Here is a 23,367-nt window from a genome sequence, read left to right as displayed (position 1 = left end):
CCAACTGTTATGATATGTTCTTTGACATAGACAGTAAACTGAAGGAACTTCCACAATTCAGACATATGTAGCATGCACATCTACTACCATTTCCAATGGACAATTGACAGAAAAGCTGTATGAAAGGCACACTGAAACTAGCGTAACAATACAGTGCTCTGCATAAGATCACTGGGAGCTGTACATCTGCTTTAATTTCTTGAACTGCTACTAATGAACAATTTGCACAGTAAGAGAAAAAAATGAGCAAAAATCTTAAAATATTTCAGAGTAAAACGAAATACTGAAGGACTTCCTTCAAAAATACTAGTTAGACTCTTTAAAGCCACTTAAGGGAAAAAAATCGCAGAACCCAAAAAACATGGCTGTGTATGCTATCAGTGGCTCCACAGGAAAAACTTGTTACATTCTGGGTGCAGAACAATCTACGTGCCAACCTAAACAGACAAAACTGTCTGTACCAACTACTTTCCCGGCAGACCCACTGTCATCACACCTATCTAAGCGTTGTGCCTGCTAGTGCTGAATGCTGGTACCCAGTGCAAGCAGGAGACTGACAAGAAGCCATCAAAGGGGCTACGAGAGCAGATATACACAGCTGACAATAGAGCAAGTTGCTAAATTTAATTGATGGCAGGATGCCAGAAGGTGTCAGAACTACAGTAACTCCCACACATTTTCCAGAGTTATATAAACAGATTTGAGTTTGAAAGAGACCACTTGGAAACAAACTGATTTTTAGGACCTACCAAAACCACTTACAAAGACTTAATCACATTTGCTCAGTAGTTTAATTATTCTTATAAGATATTTAGTAACCCAATATGAAGCAACGTATAAACAAAATTGCTAACAGTACGGGATAATTTATTATGCCACATTTCAGGTAAGTAAAGTACTAGGCTTACCTAGAAACACTTGATGTCTTTTGGGATAAGAAAGTCTAAACAGCAAAGAAAGCCCAGCTTATCTTAAATCATTTTAACATAACTACCACTGCACAGTAAGCCCTTTAATAACTCTTAACAAAGAGACACGTGCATCTTAAACCACAGAAGTATTCAAACGTTTTTTTTTGTTTTGTTTGTTTGATTTTTGTTTCAAAATTGCAATAACTAAATGGCCAGATGACTATCAAGTTCTAGTCAACTCCAGCTCTAGTATAATAAAGTCCTTGATAGTACTGCATTCTCTTACATGACATGTATCCTATTAATCACAGATTTTTTTTCTCCTGTTAGGTATTAACAAATACAAAGGATTCATTGGGAGGAATCTTTATTACCAGCTGACTTGATAAGAAAAAGAAACTGAAGACAATATGTTTATGCAGTCTATATCAGTAATTCACAACATAATTCAGTTTAAGATGCTAATGCTAAGATACAAATCTTTCACATGAGGAAAAGAGTATTTCACATCCTGAGACCATATGAACATCACAATTTTCCGGTCTGTATGCTGGTCCAACAGAGAATTACGGAAATCAATGCATACTAGCACATCTGGTTTGTAGCAGCACATATACATTTTCAGAAACAACTGTTTTAAAACACTGGTAGGTTTCAGGATATGCCTGACTACCCACAGCACAGCTCCAGTGTCTATGCACTGCTGTGCCTCTGATCAGAGACTACATGAAAGATTGACAACTTCTATGGGATATTCAATGTTCCAACAGCAGTATGACTACAGGAATTCAAACCAATACTAAGCGATATGAACGATATAAGTGATGTAATAAAGATACCAACAGATGCTTAGGCAATTCCAAATTACTAATTTGGAATCGGTCTAGCTGTAACAGGCATTTTAATGATCCACATTATTAAAGATCCACATTTAAAAAAAAAAAGAAAAAAAAAGAGAATTCTCACCTGTAAGTAATACAATATCCCCAGGAAACACAGTGAGTGACCAAAACGCAGCACCACGCCATAGCACCACCTTCCTCTCAATCTCTGACTGGTCAATAACTACAATTGTTGCTACTGGCACTTTACATGAAGATTTTGGTCTAGCCTTAATCTGTATTTCTTTGATAAGACATGGATGTACTATTGTAACCAACACATTGTACTTTTGATTCTTGCAGCAGCAGTTCTTAAGTGGCGACAGTAGTTTCCTTTGAGACTGCTTGAAATCTGTCCCTTCTTGATCTACTCTCATTCCAGGACCAGCTGGAGGAGAATTCAGTTTTGCTCTCTTGGATTTCAGCTGCCTTTTACATGTTGATGGGAAAATATGAAGAAAATCTTCAGACTTGTGGGCTCTTTTAGAAGAGCTCTTATGAGAACTTTCTACCTGAGAGCACAGTATTCCTGAGCTCAATGGTTCAATATGGATTTCATTTTCAAATTGCACAGCAGGAACACAAGATTCATGAGACTTCACTGAATTTTCATGAGCACTCACTTCTCTTGTAGCTTCGAAGCAAGTGTTTTTCTCATCACACTGCGAACTGAAAAGTTCAAGAGAACTTGCATACTCCTGCCCACAGCCATTTTCAACCACGCTAAGACATGTTCCAGCATCAGATTCAAATTTAAAGTGATCACACGGTCTTTCACATTTATTCCCTGTTTCTGTTTCTAACAGCTGTAGAGTTCTCTGCATCTCATTCTGGTTCTTAAAGTGATTCTGTGCAAAAACAGCCACCTGACTTGAAGTAATTATACTACGAAATTCAGTATCAGTTGACACTGCAAGGTCTACACAAGCACTTGTTTTTCCTCTTGGTTTTGACTCTTGATTTTGGGGGAAAAACATATCCAGATATTGACTTAGATGTTCATGGTGATCATTTCTATCATCTGATTGAACACCTTGTTCCACAGACCTTAGGTGTATGCTAATCTCCTTTGTACTAGCCACCAAATGAGAAATGTCAGAACCCTTATCTTCTAAATGACTGCCTTTTACTTCAGTGATGTTTGAACAGTCTTGTGATTGCTTACATTGTCTACTGGATTTCACAGGTTTTTGAGGAAGGTGTTGATTCGCAGCCGGATTTATGTTTGCAGGTTCCTGTCCATCTCTGGATATTTGACAATCAGAATGAATTAAACTTTGGGTCTTTTGGGGGGTACTGGCACATGTTCCCACCATAGGCACAAAAGATGAGCTGTCATCATTTGCAGAAACTGCTGTGACTGGGGAGCTTCCTGCCTTAAACATTAAGCAGTCTGTCCCTTTGACTTTTTCAGAAAAAAGACTGTGTATATCAAATGAACAGTGTAGTTCTCTCCATTTTTCAACAGCAGGTGACAAACTACTTTCTTCAGACATGTCCATTTGGCTTGGAATAGTGGGTGCTCCAACAAAAATATGAATTTGAGATCTTTTTGACATTTTTGATTGTTGGGTAAGTTTGACTTTGAACAGTATGGTTTATGCAGTAACTACAACACTAAACACTAGCACAACAAAAATGATTTCAGATTTTTCTTAGTTTAAAATACCTAAATTTCAAAGGAATACTCTATAATTTTACTAGTAAAAATACTAGTTAATGCTTATAAAATTAAATGCATGATAAAAAAGGAAGTAATTTAGTATGCTATATAAGCCTGACCCAGTAAATAATCTACAGTAGGGCTTAATTTATGATTCCGATACTTGGAAACATGTAGCAGATGCAGACCTGTAGTGAAGTTCAGTATGTACTGAGAAGACCCTAACAAAGTTTCCAGGAACTTAACTTTTATTAGTCTTCTATCACCTGAGCAGACTTAAGTTCACTTATTACACTAATAAACATGTGAATTTACATTTTAACTGATGTGAAGTAAGTGCCTTAAACTTTTACAGCAGTTGGGACAATTTCATCCCCTGGAAAAAATATCAATTTTAACTAAATTAAATAGAGTAGAGTCTCTTAAAGTTTCAGAAAAAAAACAGTAGAAATTCATAATTTACATAGCTATTAATTTAACATCACTGTTTTAGCATAAAAATACCGTATTTAGTAAGAGAATATTTTAAAGGCAGATTTTTAGGATATTATCAATAAATTTATAAGTATTTAATAAGCATTAAAAGGTCACAGTGAAGCTTGAGCAGACAATTTAGAAGTTGCTTTAATCCACATATTTATCATACTGTTCAAGTTCAAAACCTTCTAAGCTTATTAAAAAGTTACCTAACTTACACACCACAAAAGAGAAATCCTAGATTTTTTTAAAGTTACTTGCTATATTGTCATTTTAAAGTACTCAGCTACAGCTACAAGCATTTTATGCATTAAAATGCAGACACCTAACTACGTGTTTGTAAGTTTTGGCAGTGTTGTTAATAAGTTACTGCAGTAAGGAATTCTGCCGAGGTAGAAAACAGAACACCAGCAGATAAATTCAGGAACTAATCCATCTGCAAGCAGAAGAAAGAACATTAAAAGATGAAACAAATCAAAAATATTTGCATTTTTCATTTAACACTTATTAAATTAAGAGACCTTTTGTTCACAATCCACTAGGGGTCAACAAATCTGCACATTCACAAAGCTCATAGTAACAGAAAAACTGCAAACATCCTGGAACACCAAACTCAGGTGTATTAGAGATGTAACTAGAAAAACAGTGTACAACTGCTGAAACTAAATATGTCAACATAATATAAAGAAGCTACAAAACAGAGGAACTAGTGTTGCATTTTTCCAAAATGAGTAACACTTAAATTGGCGAAGAGTATCCAAATTTCTCCAGTTATACATTTAAATTTATGCTCATAAAACAGCTTTTAAAGGACAATTATACTTTTGAAAGCCTTATATTACATAATTATAGAATAATAATACACAACTCAACAACAAAAAAAAAAAAAGACAGAATGAACAGTTCAACACAATAACATAACAGGTAAGAACGAAAAAACAGCGATAGTAAGATTGAATCCAGTAAGATTGAAAAAGTTAAGTGATGTTAACAATTTTTGTAGGTAAGAGGCAAAAGTCTCCCCAATACAAGAGTTAAAACAATTTCAGGAACAGATAGATCCACTACAACGAACAGAATTTCTTATCCTTATTTAATGTGAACTTTAGAGCTGCAACCCAACTGAGAAGAATAAATGATTTCTTCCATTTCAAAATGTATTGTCTAATAGCAGCTTTTTTTTTTTTTAGTTCAGTTGCCTTGGTTACATATGGATAACCTTAGATACCCTACAATGGAACAATACGTCTACTAATAAGGAGGCTCAAGTGAATAAAAGGCTCAAATGAAATAGGAAACAATTTTATTCTCCATGTATAATACAAAAGCGCTTAAAATCTGACAGATCTATGCTATTCCTAAAGAACTTAAGAGATCGGTGAAATAATGCCAAACTGGGCTTTGTAGAATTACAAACAGTTCTTTCATTTCAACATCCTAGCTTCTACAAGGACAGAATACTGACCTGCCACAGGTGTAAGATTCAGTCTTGTCCCAGTCTGTCTGTCACATGTCTTTTTAACCTAGAAGAGATTTCAGAGGCTTATCTAAATTCTGCAAAACTCTCAAGCATTTGTATATCATATTGCAGAAATATTCATTATAATGTGATTATTAATTTAATTATAAGTTTATTAAGTTAATAATTCATTATAATGTGATCAGGTCAAAATAATTTGCATACCTATTTTCTCTACCTTCAGATTAAGCCTATAAGAAACAGAGCTCTAAGTTTTCTTGTAAGGAAAAACAGATTCAACTGCACCGGCAGTGAATCCACTTAGTTTTTGATGAGTTATGAGGAAAATGGAAGGGCACTTTGGTTGCTGAATAAGTGAGAATTAGAATAATACAGTTAGAGGCTATAAGCTAGTGCTTATACCAATAGATACAATAGCATACATAGCATAAAGTACTCAAAATTAAGAACTGTCACATCTTAGATTGCTTCTTGTGAATATAATTGCAGGTTTCTTGTAGTATACTAAAGCAAGTTCTTGCACCTTGTAGCTAAGGAGAAGAAAACGGTACTAAAGGAAGGTTTTTATGTAACTACGTATTTCATGGGTAAGCATGTCTTTTCAATACTTTAAGTTCAGTAGGAAAATAAATTTAAAGATCCTAGAAACATACTTGCACTTCACCTGACTTCCAGCAGAGGTATCCTGTACTATATTTCAAATTAATTCTTCCTATAAATCATGTTGAATAATAAATTACTCAGTTTAACACTTCAAGGAAAAAAAAATCAGTGAAGAACAATATTACAGTGTTTTTTTTTTTGTTTTTTGTTTTTTTATTTGTAATTCTGTAAAATCCCTATATGACTAAAACCATGGAAACCAGCTTCATTTTTTAATTCTCAAGAAAAAAAAAAGAATAATTTTATCAACCTACAAAAGCAATAAATGTGAACTTAAATGCATCTCAAAAGCCCCACTACACACACACCGTATATGGAAAACAAACTCCTTATGCAGTCTCAATTAGACAAAGCTACTATCTTCTTGCCATAAGGTCTTAATAAAATCTATTTTTTATCCTTGAGATTCAACTAGATGAATTCTTCTTACATAAAAATAAGATTCTTGTGGCTAAACCTCTCATCTCCTTTAACCATCTCTTTGGGGTATTTTTTTTTTTTTGGTTCTCTTTAATGATGTTATAAGTAATTTCAGAAAGTTTTCCTTAGCTTTCCAATTCCAAAAATTCTCTAAACTTAGGTGTCTTTTCCTGATTCCTATCTTTAAGCAGTATAAGGGTATTACATCAAAGCAATTGAATCTTTCTATTACTTAATGACTTTTTGAAACTGAAGCATTTATGTTTCCAAAGCCTTCAATTTTGATTCTTAAGATCTTAGGAATGATTAGTACCTACTTCCTGACTCGCCTAATAGGTCCACTAGCGAGAGACTTGCTTTGGCAATTTGAATGGTTTGTTATATGAAAAACACCAACTGCAGTATCAGTAATCATCTGTACTTATAACCATTTACATCTGTAAATTAAAAAAAAATGCTTTTAAGTGTGGATAAGTTTTCCATATGTAAAATAGCATAACAATGATTGTTTAAGCAATCTTTAGAGCAGAGTTAGTACTTAATTAAATTTGTCGTTAAACTTGTCTTGCTTTCGTTCTTCTTCCAGACTATTATAAATCTAAAATAAAGAAAACTATCAGTCTAATCATATTACCAGATATCACTGCCACAAAATGATTCATTTTTATCACTTATTTAAAGGATCCGTGGGCGGACAGAGGGTTAGCTACTAAGATAACAGGAGCTAAAGCTCATAAAGATATAACCAAAACCTGAATGCACATATCCATTATGCCTGTTAATTATTACACCATTTCTTAATTTGTGAAAAGGTGCTCTATTCATAGAGCCAATGAAAGCCTCGCTTTTTATCTCTGAAATGGTCAGAGTCTGATTGACGGGTCAATGATCTTTTAAAAACACTAACTACATCAGCAAGTTTTACATTTGCAAGACACTGCAACTAAGGAGTAATACACCTATGTCAAGAAATACATTATGGCACATATGTCCTCCAACCTACACAGTAGTATGGGAATTTTTAAATTAACAGTATTTAATAATACAACTGTCAATAACAGTTTATTAATCTCTAGTCATTTGCTATGTATAAGACATAGTTTTCAAAGCAGCTTGAAAATTTTTCTTCCAGCAGCGAAATACCCCAGCAACCTTGTGTGAAGCTAAATTAATGCCCTTAAAAGATTACCTTAAAAGATAACTTCTATTCCTTATTTCAGTTCTCATTAACGGTATCAACTCACCATGCATAACTTAAGCATTCAGCCAAGGTAATTTAAAAGCATGTATGTCAGTTTCAGCTGCCTATCAGTCTTAAATATCAATAGCCAAATGCCTAAACCCATTTTCAAAAATTATATACAATATAATTTTAATAAACGTTTCATTGCTCTATATATGGAAAGCAAACTGCAGGAGTTCCACCTCTCACTAACAATTTCTTCATATGTCTGTTACACAACATGGCTTTATACATTAAATATACACAAATACAGACACTAACATATCAGAAGACATAGGGTTAAAGAAATGTAACACAAACATGTAGCTTCTTTTCCCCTCTGAAATTCTTACCACCTACAAACCCCAAAGCTTTGAGGTAAAACTAAAAAGCATGTGCATTTAACTTGCAGCTTTGATTTGATGTTGAACTTCTTAACCTTTAAGTAGTTCATAACGCGATTCCTGTAACATGCAAAGAAACACTGGCCATCACCTGCTCAAATGCCAGCCCTTTAGATAACAAATGCCTCTAAGTAGGATATTCTTTAACTTCTAAATCTTAAATTTTACTGTAAGCTTTTTACCTCCCTCTTGTTTGTATGGTTAATTCTATATTTCTATCTGTAGCATGAAGACAGTTTCACTGACCTCAGAACAGAGAACAGAGTTCTTAACAGACATCTTCAGGGTATCCACTTTCAAATAAATTCAAACTATAGTATCCTTTTTGAATAAAGTTGTCCCCTATGACGGTTGAATAGAAAATCCCTTAAGATATGTGTCAAAGGAAAAGATGAAATAAACCACTGCATACAGGATATATCACTGAAAAATCTTCTGACACCTTTACCATGCTGCTCAAGTTTTCCCTCAGTACTTAAGTTTTCTCTGTACAGTAGCAGTACCTGGCTTTAAAAAAAAAAAAAAAAAAGAAAAAAGAAAAACTGAACCAACTGCAAGCAACGTAGTGACAGTTTCATATACTTTTAGAGTCTGAAACAATTCTGGGATTAAGAGATTAATCCCAAATATTACACATTTGATTGCAACTTGTGCGAGAAACGAGAAAAATGACCTTAGCAATACCAACAGCTCTTGCTCACACTACATGTGAATCAGCAGCAGCAGCACCTACCCACCCAACCAATAAGGTGCTTGGTCCCAATATACAGATTTGCATGTATTAAGGACAGCCCTATGGAAAACAGACTGTCAGAAGAAATTAAGTGAAGCAATTCATAACAGGAGCTAATACTCTACATCTGAGTAAGGGATGTACCGTATGGACCTAAGATTATATTTCTGCTGGTGCACTGGCAGCGCAAGGAGACTTGAATAGATTGCTTTAGACTAAGCCAGTGAACCTACCAAGAAATCAAGAGAACACATATTTGGGAGAATAGGAGTACATATGCACAGGGGTAACAGGGAAAATGAATAGGACAGGCCATAACAGATCTCATTTTTGTCATCCCTTACTTCAACATTTTCATCTCCTTCCTTATATCCATTGGTGATAGTTACTATCACCATATACTGTTTAAGTCTTAATACAGACCTACAGTATTGACCTGAAAGCCTATCTATAACCAAACTTGTTAATTTCACTCAAGATGGTTATTTAGCTCCCATTCTCCAAAATACTGTGCACAGGGCAGCCATCCATGGGTAGATACTGTTGTAGAGCCATAACTGTGCTAGTCAGTGTCTGAATTTATGAAAGTCACCAGCCTTCACTTGCTAGTAGGAATACTGTTGCTGTAATAATTAGGATAAAGTTACCTCTAAATATAACATGAATAGTTTATTTCTTTCAGTATACATTTCTTTTAATACTTATTTATATTAAATGGCAGATATTTTAATCTATTAGTACTGAATTTGTTACTTGCTATTACCTGAGGACTACTGTATCACTTGGCCTCAAGACATACACAACTGGTTTACAAATAGATGTGTGTGTGTATTGCCATAAAAGATTTATAAACTTTTTTCCCATCCATGGAGTTGTAAGCAATCAAACATTTTTTTAAATATGAAACACCTATGGTTTGGGCATTTCATGAAAAACCTTCCTAAGCACTCCTGCAAGCTTAAGCAGTGAGATAAATAATTTAAGCCTAAAACTAGACAGTGTTTTAAACAGTTCTATAGGTTGACACTTTTCAAAATACAAAACTAATCAAAATACAGAATAAAAGGCCAGAAACACACTGTTGTTCTTCGTAGTTATTATAATAGTTCAGTAACAGATAAGGCAACGAATCAAATGGCATTGCTAGGTTTAATGTACGCCTAAATGCCTGCGGGATCAAGGCCTATGGTTTCTAAAGTTATGCTGCAAGGAGTATTTTCTTTGAACTGAATTAGAGACATTTCTTCTATGTTTGGACTGTATGTAGGTATCTACTTACCAGTTGCATCAGACATCACTTTAAAAGGATTATTTTTTGAAACTAAATGATGAGAAAATATGGACGCTCAGACAACTCATTTTCAGTTCAGTCACTGAGATAATCTTCCTTGCATTTAAAAAAAAGAGTAAAGGAAGTAGTTGTGTTTTTTAATTAATAATTCATTCCTCACTCTTTTTGTGCCTTGCAAGATCTCCTTTTAAATAATAAACATTGTTTATTGATTTTTGTTTTGCAATACTTCAAAAACACAAATAGAGATGAACACAGTGGCTGTCACAAACAAAAGAAGTTAAAAGTTCTTCAGAACAGTGACCTTTTGAGTAGGAAGGCGAGATAAAGGTAAAAGGTTAAAGATACACAGAAGTTACGTGCACGCTTTGTTGAAGTACATGCATTCTCTACTTTGAGAACTATGTTAGTCAACTGAACTGCTATATTATCTGTCAAAAAAGATATTCTTTCAGGTATTTCAGTATACTCCAAAACCTCACAATACTAAAAAGACATAATTATGGCTTGTTTTCAGAAGGAAAAGCCAAGTCTGCAGAAAATTATCCAAAGGTATCATTACCAATGAAAACCTATTTTAGGACTTTAATCTTTTGATAAACTGAGGTTGATAAAGAAGTACAGGGAGAACCTAAGACAAAAATGAGGCAGCTAGTCATTCTCAAGAAACGTGACAACAACAGACCTATTTACATCAGATTAATTGCATGTAGATTTATTAGGATTAAGATAAAAATCAAAGACTTTTCCAAGAAGAAAATAAAAACTGATGCAAGCCTCATATCTTGTTTTTCTGAAATAGCTTTTTGAGCAGTAGAACAGAGTTGGTTTCCAAACTGAGCAACAATTCACTGGCCTTTGATTTAATGATTTTCTGTAAAATCTATTTCTAGACTAGTAAATGCCTTTCAATTATTCATATCAGAACATCACTAATGTTGTGCAACAGGCATAATATTAACCAAGTACATCTTGCACAAATAGTTATTTTTCCAAAACTCCAAGATCCTTATTCAGGATCAAAACACAAGCTGGTATTTCACATTTTACCAAAGTTACTAGAATCCATCTTCTGCAAGAATTTTCTATTACTTGCTTTAGCTGGCTGTAGCACACAGCCATAATGAAAGGCTGCTCTCACAACTGCAGTTGCTTTAGAGGTTTGGGAAATACAATATGGATGAGTAAATTCTATGGCAGACAAAAATCATTTACAATTCCAAAGGACCATTATTTTCTTACTTTTACAAAAAGGTGACTCAAAAATGAAAATTATAAACATGTGGATGCTGACTGCACATTCCTAGACACAAAATGGGATATCACTGGTGTTCGGAACAACAGTGGGAGATAAGAGTGCAGTGCTTTTGCCTTGGTATTGTGGGAGACAGGGCATTGAGAAGGTATCATTCACAAAATGAACACAATTTTATGCAAATCAGTTGTAGGTGTTACTTACATACATTTCATTCTCCACAAGTGGACATTAGCACTAGAGTTCAAGAGTCACACTTCCTCTTGCATTTTGAGGTCTAGTGAGGTATTTTTCATTTGTCAGCATCATTAAGCAACTCAAGTTACATGCTTAACTGAAAAAGCCAGCCAGCCACCCAAAGGAGTCATACCAGAGATATGCAAGTCACCCCTTGAAGTCACACACTTGAAGGCTGTGCAGAACTAGAAGCCACCCGAACAGTTTCAGAAGCCAAAGAGCACAGAACCCCCAAGACCTCTTTACACCAACAGCTCAAAAGTTCATTCTCCCCCTCACTGTTTACATAGAATTCCTCCAGAGTAACAGATATTTAACCTTCCTATAAACACAAACAAGTATTTTCTGGTATGACTGAGCCTATGGCACCAGACTTCTTCCATTCCCCCCCCACACCCCGAGATATGTCCCACACATTCCAACTATTTCTTCATTACACAACTACATCCTTCACGTGGTGTCAGTTTGCTTTTGTGAGGTGCAACCTAAGTGGTGATAGGATATATTGAACAGGTAATCTCTGCTGATACTTTTATAGCTTAGGAAGAAGCTGTCTCCATACAATTTCTCTATAAAACTGAAACCTCCAAAGGATAGCATGCAATATGCTTTTGATGTAAGCATTGTATTTTAAACAAAAATCACCTTTTTTTATTTTTTTTAAACTACATGATAACAACACTGGAGACTTGAATACAAGTCAGTTTCTCTTCTTGAAAATGCAGCAAAATTACCAGGTTGTTTGGGGATCTTAGCTACTGAAAAATATATGCTTTTCTGTCTACAAGTTAGAAAGTAAATTTTTTCAGAGATAAAGCTCCTTCTAGTAATTATAACCTTCAGACTCAGGCCAAGCTGGTTCTGTACAATAGTGAATGGCACTACAAAGATCACAGATGGTTCACTGCACATGCTTGCTTCTTATTGTGGCTACAGAAGCAGCATACCCACCCCTTTCTTTATAGGACTGTACAAATATCAGCCAAGCAAAAACTTTCACAGCCATTAAGGATAAGAAGCAAGGTTGTTAATTTACTAGAGCACTACCAGAAAAAAAAAATCAAGATAAAATTTCACAGTATTTTAAATTCGTGAAAACTGAAGCAATATATCTGAACTCAAAGTTTAAGAGTTCCTTAGCATTTGCCTAGCAAGAAATTAAGATATGCTACATAAAGGAAATTACCATCAGCTTTTTTAATAGATAAGCCTTTACATTTCAATGGTTTAGATAGATGTTAGTTTAGCAAGTGAGTTAAGCTTTAACAGAGCACAGGTGACACTGAGTAACTATCAACACAGCTGACTGAACCAAAGGTGCCTTTTAGATGTAAATTTCCCCATTTCAAAGACAGGTAACCTCTCACCGCCTCCTCCACCTCACTGACTTCAAGGCAAAAATACACTTAGACCATTTATTCAAAAGAATTTAATTGATGAGACTTGAAATCTGCAGATTGCAAAGGCCAACTGTGTCCTGGGCTGCATCAACAGAGGCATGGCCAGCAGGTCATGGGAGACAACTGTCCCCCTTGGTTCTGCCCTTACAAGGCTCCACTTGGAGTGTTGCATCCAAGTCTGGGGCCCCCAGCAGTAGGGCATGGAACTGATTGAGTGGATCCCGAGGAGGGCCATAAAGATGAGATGGCTGGAGCACCTCTCCTATGAACAAAGGCTGAGAGAGCTGGGGATGTTCAGCCTGCAGAAGAGAAGGATCCAGGTAGACCTCACCAGAGGCTTTCGGTACTTAAAGAAGCTTATCAGAAGATGGAGAGCAACTTCTTACACAGACAGATAGTCACAGGACAAGGAATAATGGTTTTAAACTAAAAGAAATGACATTGTTTAGTAGGCAACTTGAAGATTTTTGCTTGGCAAGTAAAAGTAGAGATTGTCCTTAAGTAGTATCCTTCACTGCTAAGAAATGCAAAGCCATTTGTACTGCTGTATAAAACAGTTGTGTTATACCAAGTTTACCTTATTTTTATTCCCCGGTCACAACTCAGCTATTTAAGACTATAAATGTTAAAATGAAAGACCATGAAGAAAGGCCTTGATTCACATTTATCTTTCAAAAAAACAATCTTGTTCTAAGACAACATTAGTATTTATCAAAGGGGTGGGGAGATATCATGTGAGACTTAGAAGGAACTGTAAAGTACCTACTCAACAACAAATCTTTTATGAGGCAAAACACAATTTTGCAGGGACTGAACAGCTCCCTTTTAAAAGTTACCTACATTTTTTCCATATTACTTCATATTTCAGGTCTAATTCCAGGCTCCGTGACAGAAGTTTGCCACCATGCTTTGTACTAGTTAACAGTGCTTGCTCTAATTCAAAGACTGGTCTAATACCTTTACCTTTAGAAGGCACTACTGACTTCTCAGGCCAAGAACTAAATTTCAAGAGCAGCACTATTGGTGGAAGGCTTGTCATTGGTCTTTAAGATTAGAAGAGCTTTACAAGCACTGATGAAAAACATTCCTCTTTAGCGTAGGAATCAAGCCACCTCCCAGCTGAGGAGTCAAAGCTCTGTCCACTGGGGTCCCATTTGCTATTCACTGGAAGACCAGGGAGTAGCTGAACCGTGACATTTGTCCTCCAACAGATCAATTCAGAATTGGCAGTGCATGCAATTATGATCTGATGGGGAAAGTCATTTTGGTCCCTCTCACCTCCAGAATTTATATTCTTCTTATTTTATTTATATTCTTATTAATTTATATTCTCTTATGATTTATCTTGGATGGAAAAACAAAATGGAAAAATGAGTGCAGATGCAGCCCAAGAAATTACACTAGTTTAGGTTGATCTGACATGTCTTCTCAGCTTACCCAAAGGCAGTCCTGTCTACACTAGCACATTCCCAAGCAGCTCATGCCAATTCCAACATCTATTTCATTTAAGTAATTTCACCTCACTGAGTATATTAGAAAGCTTTATAACCAAACACAGTCACAGATCAAGTTATATTACCTTCTCTTCGTTTCTCACCTCAGACTTCCTTTAAGAGTCTGATTTCATACATGTTAAGTAGATGGAAAGAACTGAAATAAAATCTACTGGAAAAACCGACTTACCTGATATTTGATAATCATTCCTTTCATCCAAACTGACGTATTGAAATACCTTACAGAGGCAGCTACAGTAGGTGTTTGTTATTCCCACGGGGAGAACTTCTGCTTATTTCTTTAATTTCCACAGATTATCTTAATTCAACAGAACCTGGAAAAATCTACACTAATTTTTCATTAGTTTTCTTTAATACTCTACAAAAAAGTGAACTGTAGTTCCATTAAGAGCTCATGGATTCTGTTCCTAGGAAGAAAAATAGCTGAGTAAAATTATTATGCTCTGATATAAAGGATAAATATTCAAGACAATAAATTTCAGTTATCACTTTAGACAATCTTAAGACTTCTCTCTTGAGAAAACCTTACTTTGGAGAGGAAAAACTCTATTAGCTGGTTAGAAAATGCAAGTTCTGAGTTCCTAATTTCTCAGAGAATAAATACTGTATATTCGCATAATTTGTCCTACATTCATTACCAACTGGAAGATCGCAAAACCAGATCAAGTTCTGAACGATACTTAGTGTGTTTGTCCTCCCCATGTCTTTAAGTAGGGAAGAAATTATCACCCCTTTCTTATAGAAACTGAGGCCAAGAAAGATTAAGTGATTTACTTCAGCTCACAGAGTCAGCTGAAGCTAGCAGAGAACTCACTTTGTGCAAACATTTAATGCTTATCCTTCAAACATTGCGCAATCATAGCCCAACATGTAGTTCTTTGACTTTTAAGGTAACTATCACAGAACTATCCTTTTCAATTCAACTTTTCGGCTTACCTGTTGAGATTTTAATATTTACCACCTCTGTTTAGCCCATTACTGTATCTAATTTCCTCTCTACCTGTAGTGTAAGACACTGTCCTCAAGCACTTTTATTCCTTATTCCAGGTCTGAGGTACTAATTTATACAAGCATAAATAGCCAATTAATTCAAATTTGGTATTAACATGGTGTGCTTGGTGTTTTTTTTGTTCAGTTCTTGAACCTCATGCCATTTGAAACAAACAGGTTCTCTCTTTATAAACTAACAGCTTCTTTATGTACTGTGCAGAACCAACCCACACAAAAGTTAAGATTTTCAAAATGTTGCACACTACTTTTTGATTTATTTCCTCAGGCACTGTGCTATATTCTGATGTGGCTTTAAGACTTGCATGTTCTGGGAGAAAAAAGGGTTATGAGGGTACAACATTTTGCTAAAAATCTTTTTCTTTTCGTTAACAGGCCCATTAATTTCCTTGACTTAAAATAACCTCCACTGAATTAGCCACGTAATAAACAAGAATAAATTAAACCTAGTACTAAATAACACTAATGGACTTGCACTACAAGTATTGGTTCACTGCTAAGTGATGCATGAAGTGTACAGAGGGAAAAGAAACAGTGAAGGAGACTGGCTTTCTCCCTCCTTCCCCTCTATTACCTTCATGACGCATTTGTCACATGGAAGCAGCAGCTCCATTTCTGCTTATATAGCCTACAGTTTTTATACAGCCCAGTGTTACATTTAAGTAACTGCCATAATAGCAGTATATCCTATAAACTTGAGGTGAACATGTGTTCAAGAAAGTTGTTCACAGTTATCATTAGAGAAATCAATGTAAAAGCGTATGTTTAGACAGCCAGTTAGATTTCCCTTACTGAAGACAAACGCCAGTTTATCTAAAAAACTGATAAGGCAAAACAAAAGAAATCAAGATAAATGCTTTTACAAATTCCATGACCATTTTAAACTGGCAGTCAGATGACAGCAATATAATATTCCTTCCAAAAGGAAAAAAAAATCAGCTACCAGCACTGATGCAGACATTCTGCCTTACAAGTATTTCAAAATAAGCTTATCTCAACCTCCTGATTTTCAATGAAAAAAATCAGAGGAGACAAAATAAAACAGATAATAAGTAAGACATTATCTTGCCAACATTGACAAGCTTAGACAACAAAGAATAATCAAGAAATATTGAAATACAACAGTCTTCAATTTGGCATTTAAAAGGAAACGCTTATCTAAATCAGTTTCTATGGCTGGGATGAAGGTTTATGGCGGTAATAACAAAGTGTTCTCACATCAACTGGGAATACTTCTCAGATGCTCTTCACGCCTCCAGAGACCACTAGACTCATCCCAGCCTTGCTCTACTGCTCCCACACTGGCACCAAGCTACAATAGTAGCAACAAGTAGTCCAGAAGAGATTCCAGGATAAGGAGGAGAAAACCAGATTTTGTCTGTGCAGGTTTTGCCACAACTCCATAATGGTTATTTATTTAACATTATTGGCATGTTGGCACTTAAACATCATACAAAACAGGTCATTTTAAAGAACTCTAATATTTTACAGGAAGGCATGACTCACAAACCAAGTCATTTAACTAGAAGACAGACTAAAAGGACTGGAAAATGTCTAGCTCTTTTGTTTGTTTTCAATTAAAACAGAAGTATCTCTTCTTCTGACCCGATTTCTCATTCTGAGATTCCCCGCGGATGAGTTATGTAACACGGTAACTTTCTGCTTTGGATCTCCAGATACTGTGAAGGATGTTTAGGTCTGTGAAAGAAAAGGTATCACATGATTTTTTAGCATTTAGCATAACCAGTGAAAAATTTCTGGAAGTCTCTAGTGTTGAAAACTACCAGCCAGCACATATCTCGACTTTTCTGATGAACAACTGTTTCAACTGTACCAACAAGCTTAACTCCTTCAATCTATGGCTGAGATAACAACATTTTCCAAAGGGCACTAATGCTATCATCTTTTTTGAATTAAGCATTTGAGTATTTTAAGACTTCCATATCCAATGTCTTACAAAATGAAAGAGGATAAAGCTGATTTTGTTGTAAGAAATACAAAAGCACTACAGTAGACTAGTATCCTCTAGTCCTTAATAGCTTTGTTTATTATTTAAACAACAGACACTTCATTTATGGCAACAAGAACTTCTGATTGCCAGTTCAGTACTAAAGCAAGAAAAAACTGGTTTGCTATCTCCGATGCTGACATTCCAGGCTGACAGAATCTCTGCTGTAATTTTCAGCCAGACAACCAAGGCCCGCAAATGACGCAAAATAGAATTTTCATCTGTAAATGTTGCTCTCTAACAATGCTTTGTTTGCCCTAGCAAACCATACTTTCTATTCTTTATTATGCTGACTGAAATAAACAGCAATTCTAAAAAAGAAAAAAGAGTAACTTCTGGGAAATAAATTGACTAAAATATCTTCCCTCCTCACTCTATTTAAGGGACCAAAGCTTCAAGCTCAGTGCATCTCTGAATGTTTTTATGCCTGTACACCTATCAGCTTTCCCATTGATAGCTTTTTCAAACGTGTTTAACAGTCGGGTGAGAATCTCAAATATATCGGCTTTTTCTAACTCTATCATCCCCTCGTTTGTCTTTGAAAGTCAAAGTGAGAAATCACCAAGAAAAATCCAGCTATTATTCCACAAAGACTCAAAACAACTGCTTTAACAGATTCTCACTAATACAGAAACTAAGAGAAGTCTTCAAACTGACCCCTAAAAACCTCTATAGCATAATGAACGGCCATGCTCACTGAAAGGTCACCAAAATCAAATTTGATACCGACTTCAGTGAGCTTCAGATCAGGTCTGCAGCCTCCAGATAAAATTATTTTGTCCTACCTATCTGAAAGCCAGAGATGAAATTACCATAAATAACTGCTATTAAAAAAGACATTTTATATTTCAAGTGTACTATCTGACAACAGCTATTAGTTAACATATTGACAGTAACACAGTACCAAAACATGTCACTGAAAATTTTTGCATATCTATAGACTGTCTAAACAAGAGATGAGGACATTATCTCCTGTGTACTTGAAGAGCTTTTTATATCTGTTCTGTCACAGAGCTGAAGTAAGCAGTTGGCAACCTCAGTCATCATGCACAGCAACAATATAAACAGATGGAGACAGAAGGTCTTTCAAAGCTGACAAACACAAGCACCACCACTTTTCACAGCAATCAAAAGTGTATTTACTCACGAGGCAGTTATCAGAATCGATTCAATATTTTCTGACTCTGCAGCAGAATTATTAACATTTAAAAAGCTCAGAATGCTGCCCTCTGACACTTGCTCTGAAATGCTGGTAGAGGATCTGTTCCACTTACTGAGGGCTTTTCAAGTACCTTTCACTCAGATAATTAGGAAAACTGTCTCAAGCTGACATTCTGCAAAACAACCTACTAATTCTATTGCCGTAACTGTAAAATAAGAAAGGGTACCCTGTTTCTAATGTTCAGAACAAGTAAACCTTCCAATTGTTTAAATTATAACTTAATCATGATTTTGCTGCTGATTGCTTTTGCAGCAATGCTTCAAGCACAGAAAAACAATCTATGCTTGAATCTATGCCTGAATCTGACAGGCTACTCATTTCCTTGTACAGTTACAAGTTGCATTCCCCACTGTTATAGTGCTATAGACAGACAAAACATTATATATATATATATATGTATATATGAGCAAGATGTTAGCAGTTTATAGTTTAGTAATCATGAAAACACATTAATTACAAAACAAAAAAATGTAAAAAAAAAACAAACAATGGTATCTAAGCATCTCACTAACAACAGTATATACTCGAAGTTTTAAAGTCTTACTTCAAAGTCACCAACATACCCATTTCTCCAGCTCTGCTGCATTACAGAACACACATCCCAAATCTCCAGCATGGGCATATCTCATTTCTGCAGCCTGCCTGGAGAGCCACTGAAGCCAAGTCTTCACAGCATGGCAAACGGCGCCAATAAAGAAAACCTGCCAGTCTGTTTCCTAACATTGGTACGGCTGAACACAGATGAAGCTATTTAGAAGAAAAGTCACCTCTCAGACTTTAGACAGTTAAGGGACTCATAGAGGTTTACCAGAAATTTAAGTTAACCTGGTGCCCTGTTAGTCTCTATGCAGGTATTTTTAGGCATTGATACCTTACACTACCAGTGAAAACCCTTTTCATCAGCTTCGGTCTCTAATTGGTTGTAACGAAGTGACTGAAATAAATTCAGATTTCTAGTCAAGTCCATTCTATTGGAGTGCTTATATAGACAAGCCAAAATAAATCATCTTCTGGGATGTAACTAATTCATATGTTGCCTTTAACAGCAACTTTTAGAACCAGCCCTCTAGCAATGCTGACTGTGAAGCCAGATGACCATGCCACACTTCTCATTTCACCCCTGTTATACCAAGCACCAACTTTGCATAAAAAAGAAAGTACGCAACAAGGAAAGCGGCACTTAGGTTCAGATCTAAATGAGAGAGTATTACTAACTAATTTGGAATGAAAGCTAGGACTAGGTCATTCTAATCACTCCTTAGATTTATGACAGTCACATTAAACCCAAGGCACGAAGCAACACTGCATAACACTTAAGTCCAAGAAAAATGTTTTTGTCATTTCTAGTGAAATTAGGAAGGGACATCTACTCACAAGGAATTCAATGGGGAACATGACTTTGCTTCAACTCATTGAAGGGATTCTTAGCTGTCCCACTGGGCTAGAACCTTTATTTTACAACTCTCCACATTTTTTTTCCTCAATTTATTCCAGAAATAACATGTCTTACATGTGTTAATTACCAATATATGGTTGATAGCTCAAAATGAAGCTTGCTGAAACAACTGTAATTCCATCTGCAGTGTATTTCAAAATCCATTCCTGTTCCCAGAGGAATGTTTCCTCAGTTTACCAAGGAATTTACACAGTTTACCAAGTTCACAAAGGAATTAGTTCTCTGCCTGCTATACTGATCAGCTTTACTCCCGAACATTGCCTAACAGATGCTCCAACTGAAAACGCTGAACTGGGGGCAACCCTGGGGTTAACCCTGGGTTCAATGGGGCTCAGCCAGCCAAGAAGCAGAGCTGTTAAGAGCTTCACTTGCAGCTTCTTGGATCTCTCACCTGCTTTGGTGAGCTAATACAGAGACCAGGATGTGAACAGGCGACAGCTATCCTAGCTTCTGAGAGAATTTAGCATCAGGACATCTTAGGCACATTTTAACCAACACCAATAGAGAACACTATGCCGAACCTGACCTTATAGCAATATTTTTTCTCCATTTATGACATTGCTGTTAATGATGTTAAACGCAGGAAAGAGATTACCCTGGTCACCTGGATACCATCAAACAGCTAATACTTCAAGTAAAATTCTCCTATTAAAGCAGACATTACTGATTTCCGATTAGTTCTCATTTTATTCAACTGATCTTTAAGACTTGACACATTTCATTTTACTCCATTTGCTTTGAACTTGATAATATCAAAAAACTGATTTCTGTGAGGAAAGTATGATGCTATTTATTATTTATGTATCTAAAAAGTAATCAGTTCACAGTGTATATAAAGATGTTTCAAAAGCTTAGGAAAAAAGTTACACCAACTTGTTTATCTTCCTCACCTACACTTCACACATTTTCAGTAACAACTTATATCAACCTACCACACGCACAGTTAAAGATGACCACATCACAAAGACCATGAGTAATACAGACAGCTCCTAACCACACAGGCACTACTGAAAAAAAAATATATATATACACACACACATACATGCTTGCATCTGAAGGGAGGTACATGTATTCAACCAATATTCAATACTAAACTAAAAGGCAGTGCAACTCTTGGTTGTAAGAACAAATAAATTACCTCTGAATCCATACAGGATTTTTTTCTACTGATGCTGCTCAAAGACGGATCTTCTGACAGCACCCCAGGTACTGCAAGAACAAAGAAGATGCTGTTAATTTTTCATCATTGCAGTTATCATTTTCAAGCCTGATAGCATTCCTTTCAAAGCATTTTTTGATTTTTTAGATTTCTTTATAGATTATAGATTCCTGTTTACGGAAACTTGGCTTTGACTAGTCACCACCAGCCATATAAGAAGCTTGGTATTGTATATACGATTCTTGGCAGCTTGGTTACTCTCACCTCCATGTGGGATGTGAAGCAAAATATATATATATCTATATATATACTGTAGGGAACTACTGGTTTCCATGAAGAGCCTGTAAATTGTACATGCAAGTTCATTCATTCACAAAAACATGCAAAAAATGTCTACTTATCTTTTCACTTATTATACTTAAATAATAAGAAATTTACCATGCTGATTTAGTTATTAAGTATTCAGGCAGCTTGATCCTTTTGCTAAAAAAAAAAAACTTGTTTAGAAAATAGTACAACTGTGGTACTGCCACTACACCAAATATAATTGTATGACCAAGTCTATGGAGAGACCCACTTTTGAGGGTCCCATTCCCAGCAAAGTGCATTCACAGGTATGCATTGTAAAGATGTCCTGATGCTGCAAGCAACTGATAATTGAGTAAAGTCTATATAGATTAGAGATGCCACAGCTGAAGGTGGTGTAGCAGCTAAGGATGTCTACCTTCTCCCTCTGATCCAAGCCAATGCACTTGAACAAACTGGCTTAATGTTGTTTTTTTTTTTTCATTCAACCTTCCTGTATGAAGTGGCATTCTAGATAACCTACAGCATAAGGTGAACATCCCTAGCTCACAGGGACTACTTACCACTTAATTTACCAACTATTACCACCTTTTTTCCTGCAGTTTCACAAAATTTAAGAGCTTTACAGAAATTCAGCTTTAGCTAGTAAGAACCTGCAGATGAGGGGCATCAAATCACAGCTCAAAACTGATACAAGCACCAAGAACACCACAAAGCTTCAAAATGAAAACAAATACCATAGTGGAAATTATCTAAAATCTACGTATGCTAGCAGCAAAAGAGATGTGAGAATGTAAGTTTGTCTCTGACGTGGTGAGAACGCCCAAATAACAAACTGGGCTAACAATAATAAAGGAGCTTGTTGTTTCCCTATCGCTTCCTATCAAGCATTTTTGTTCCCCATGCAACAACTGACACCCACCCTCGCTATGAAGAGGCAACCCTTATCCTTTTAGCAGCCACAAGCCTTATTATGATGCTCAGGGTTAAAAAACACCACTTGGAACATCAAGTGCCTCAGGCGAGGAGCTGCACTGCAGAAACCCATGCTTTTAGCTGACAAAACGACGCAGAAGGCACGCTGCTTTCCCCCAGCCTGGGCTGGAGACAGCCCCTGAGGGCTGAGCGCTCCCGGCTGCCGCTACCCTGCGGCCTCCCTGCGCCCAGCCGCAGCCTCCCCGTCAGCGTCTGGCCCCAGGGCAGCCCGACCTCCTCGGGCACCGACCTGGCGAGGGTGCTGCGGGGCAGAGGCGGCCCGTTCCCGCACAGCCCCGCTGCCTTACTGGGGGCTGCCCCGCGGAGGCCCGCCTCAGCCCCCCCTCGCCTCACGGCGCTGCGGGCCGTTAACGGCCGCCTAACGGTCAGGGCGCGCGCGGCCGGTGCCAAAGGAAGCGGCGGGGGCAGGCGAAGCCCCGCCCCTTCCCGCCGCCGCCCTATCAGCGCCCGAGGAGCGGGGCCGCGCCCCTCCCGCCCCGCGCATGCTCACCGCACGCGCCTCCACCCCCCTCCGCCCCCCCCGCCGCCAGGCTCCCGCGCGCCGCGCCCCGTTCGGCCGCTCCGCCAATGGCGCCGGGGGCGGGGCGGGGCGCGCAGGCGCAGTGCGGGGCTGGCGGCGCCCCGGCCCCCCCCGCGCCCCCTCCCCTCCCTCCTCCCTCCC

At 36.9% G+C, this 23,367-nt stretch overlaps 1 protein-coding gene across 8 annotated transcripts in view; it reads right to left on the bottom strand.

Moving 5' to 3' along the window:
- The window catches only part of SHLD2 (shieldin complex subunit 2), a 45,548-nt gene that overhangs the window by 21,336 nt on the left and 845 nt on the right, over positions 1–23,367 (bottom strand). For 3 of the 8 annotated variants that reach the window (XR_011810345.1, XM_027460001.3, XM_072040086.1), the window contains exons 1-4: positions 22,936–23,282; positions 21,384–21,454; positions 5,398–5,455; positions 1,878–4,368 (exon numbers count right to left, since the gene is read on the bottom strand). Coding sequence is in view for 7 of the 8 variants with exons in the window: in XM_027460001.3 (XP_027315802.2) it covers positions 1,878–3,351 (1,474 nt within the window). In the remaining variant the exon portion in view is untranslated. The other 5 variants (XM_072040081.1, XM_072040082.1, XM_072040083.1 and 2 more) reach the window with 5 other exon arrangements.

Source organism: Anas platyrhynchos, chromosome 6 (assembly GCF_047663525.1).
Source record: "Anas platyrhynchos isolate ZD024472 breed Pekin duck chromosome 6, IASCAAS_PekinDuck_T2T, whole genome shotgun sequence".
Taxonomy (NCBI): domain Eukaryota; kingdom Metazoa; phylum Chordata; class Aves; order Anseriformes; family Anatidae; genus Anas; species Anas platyrhynchos.
This window is presented reverse-complemented; position numbering and strand designations above follow the sequence as displayed.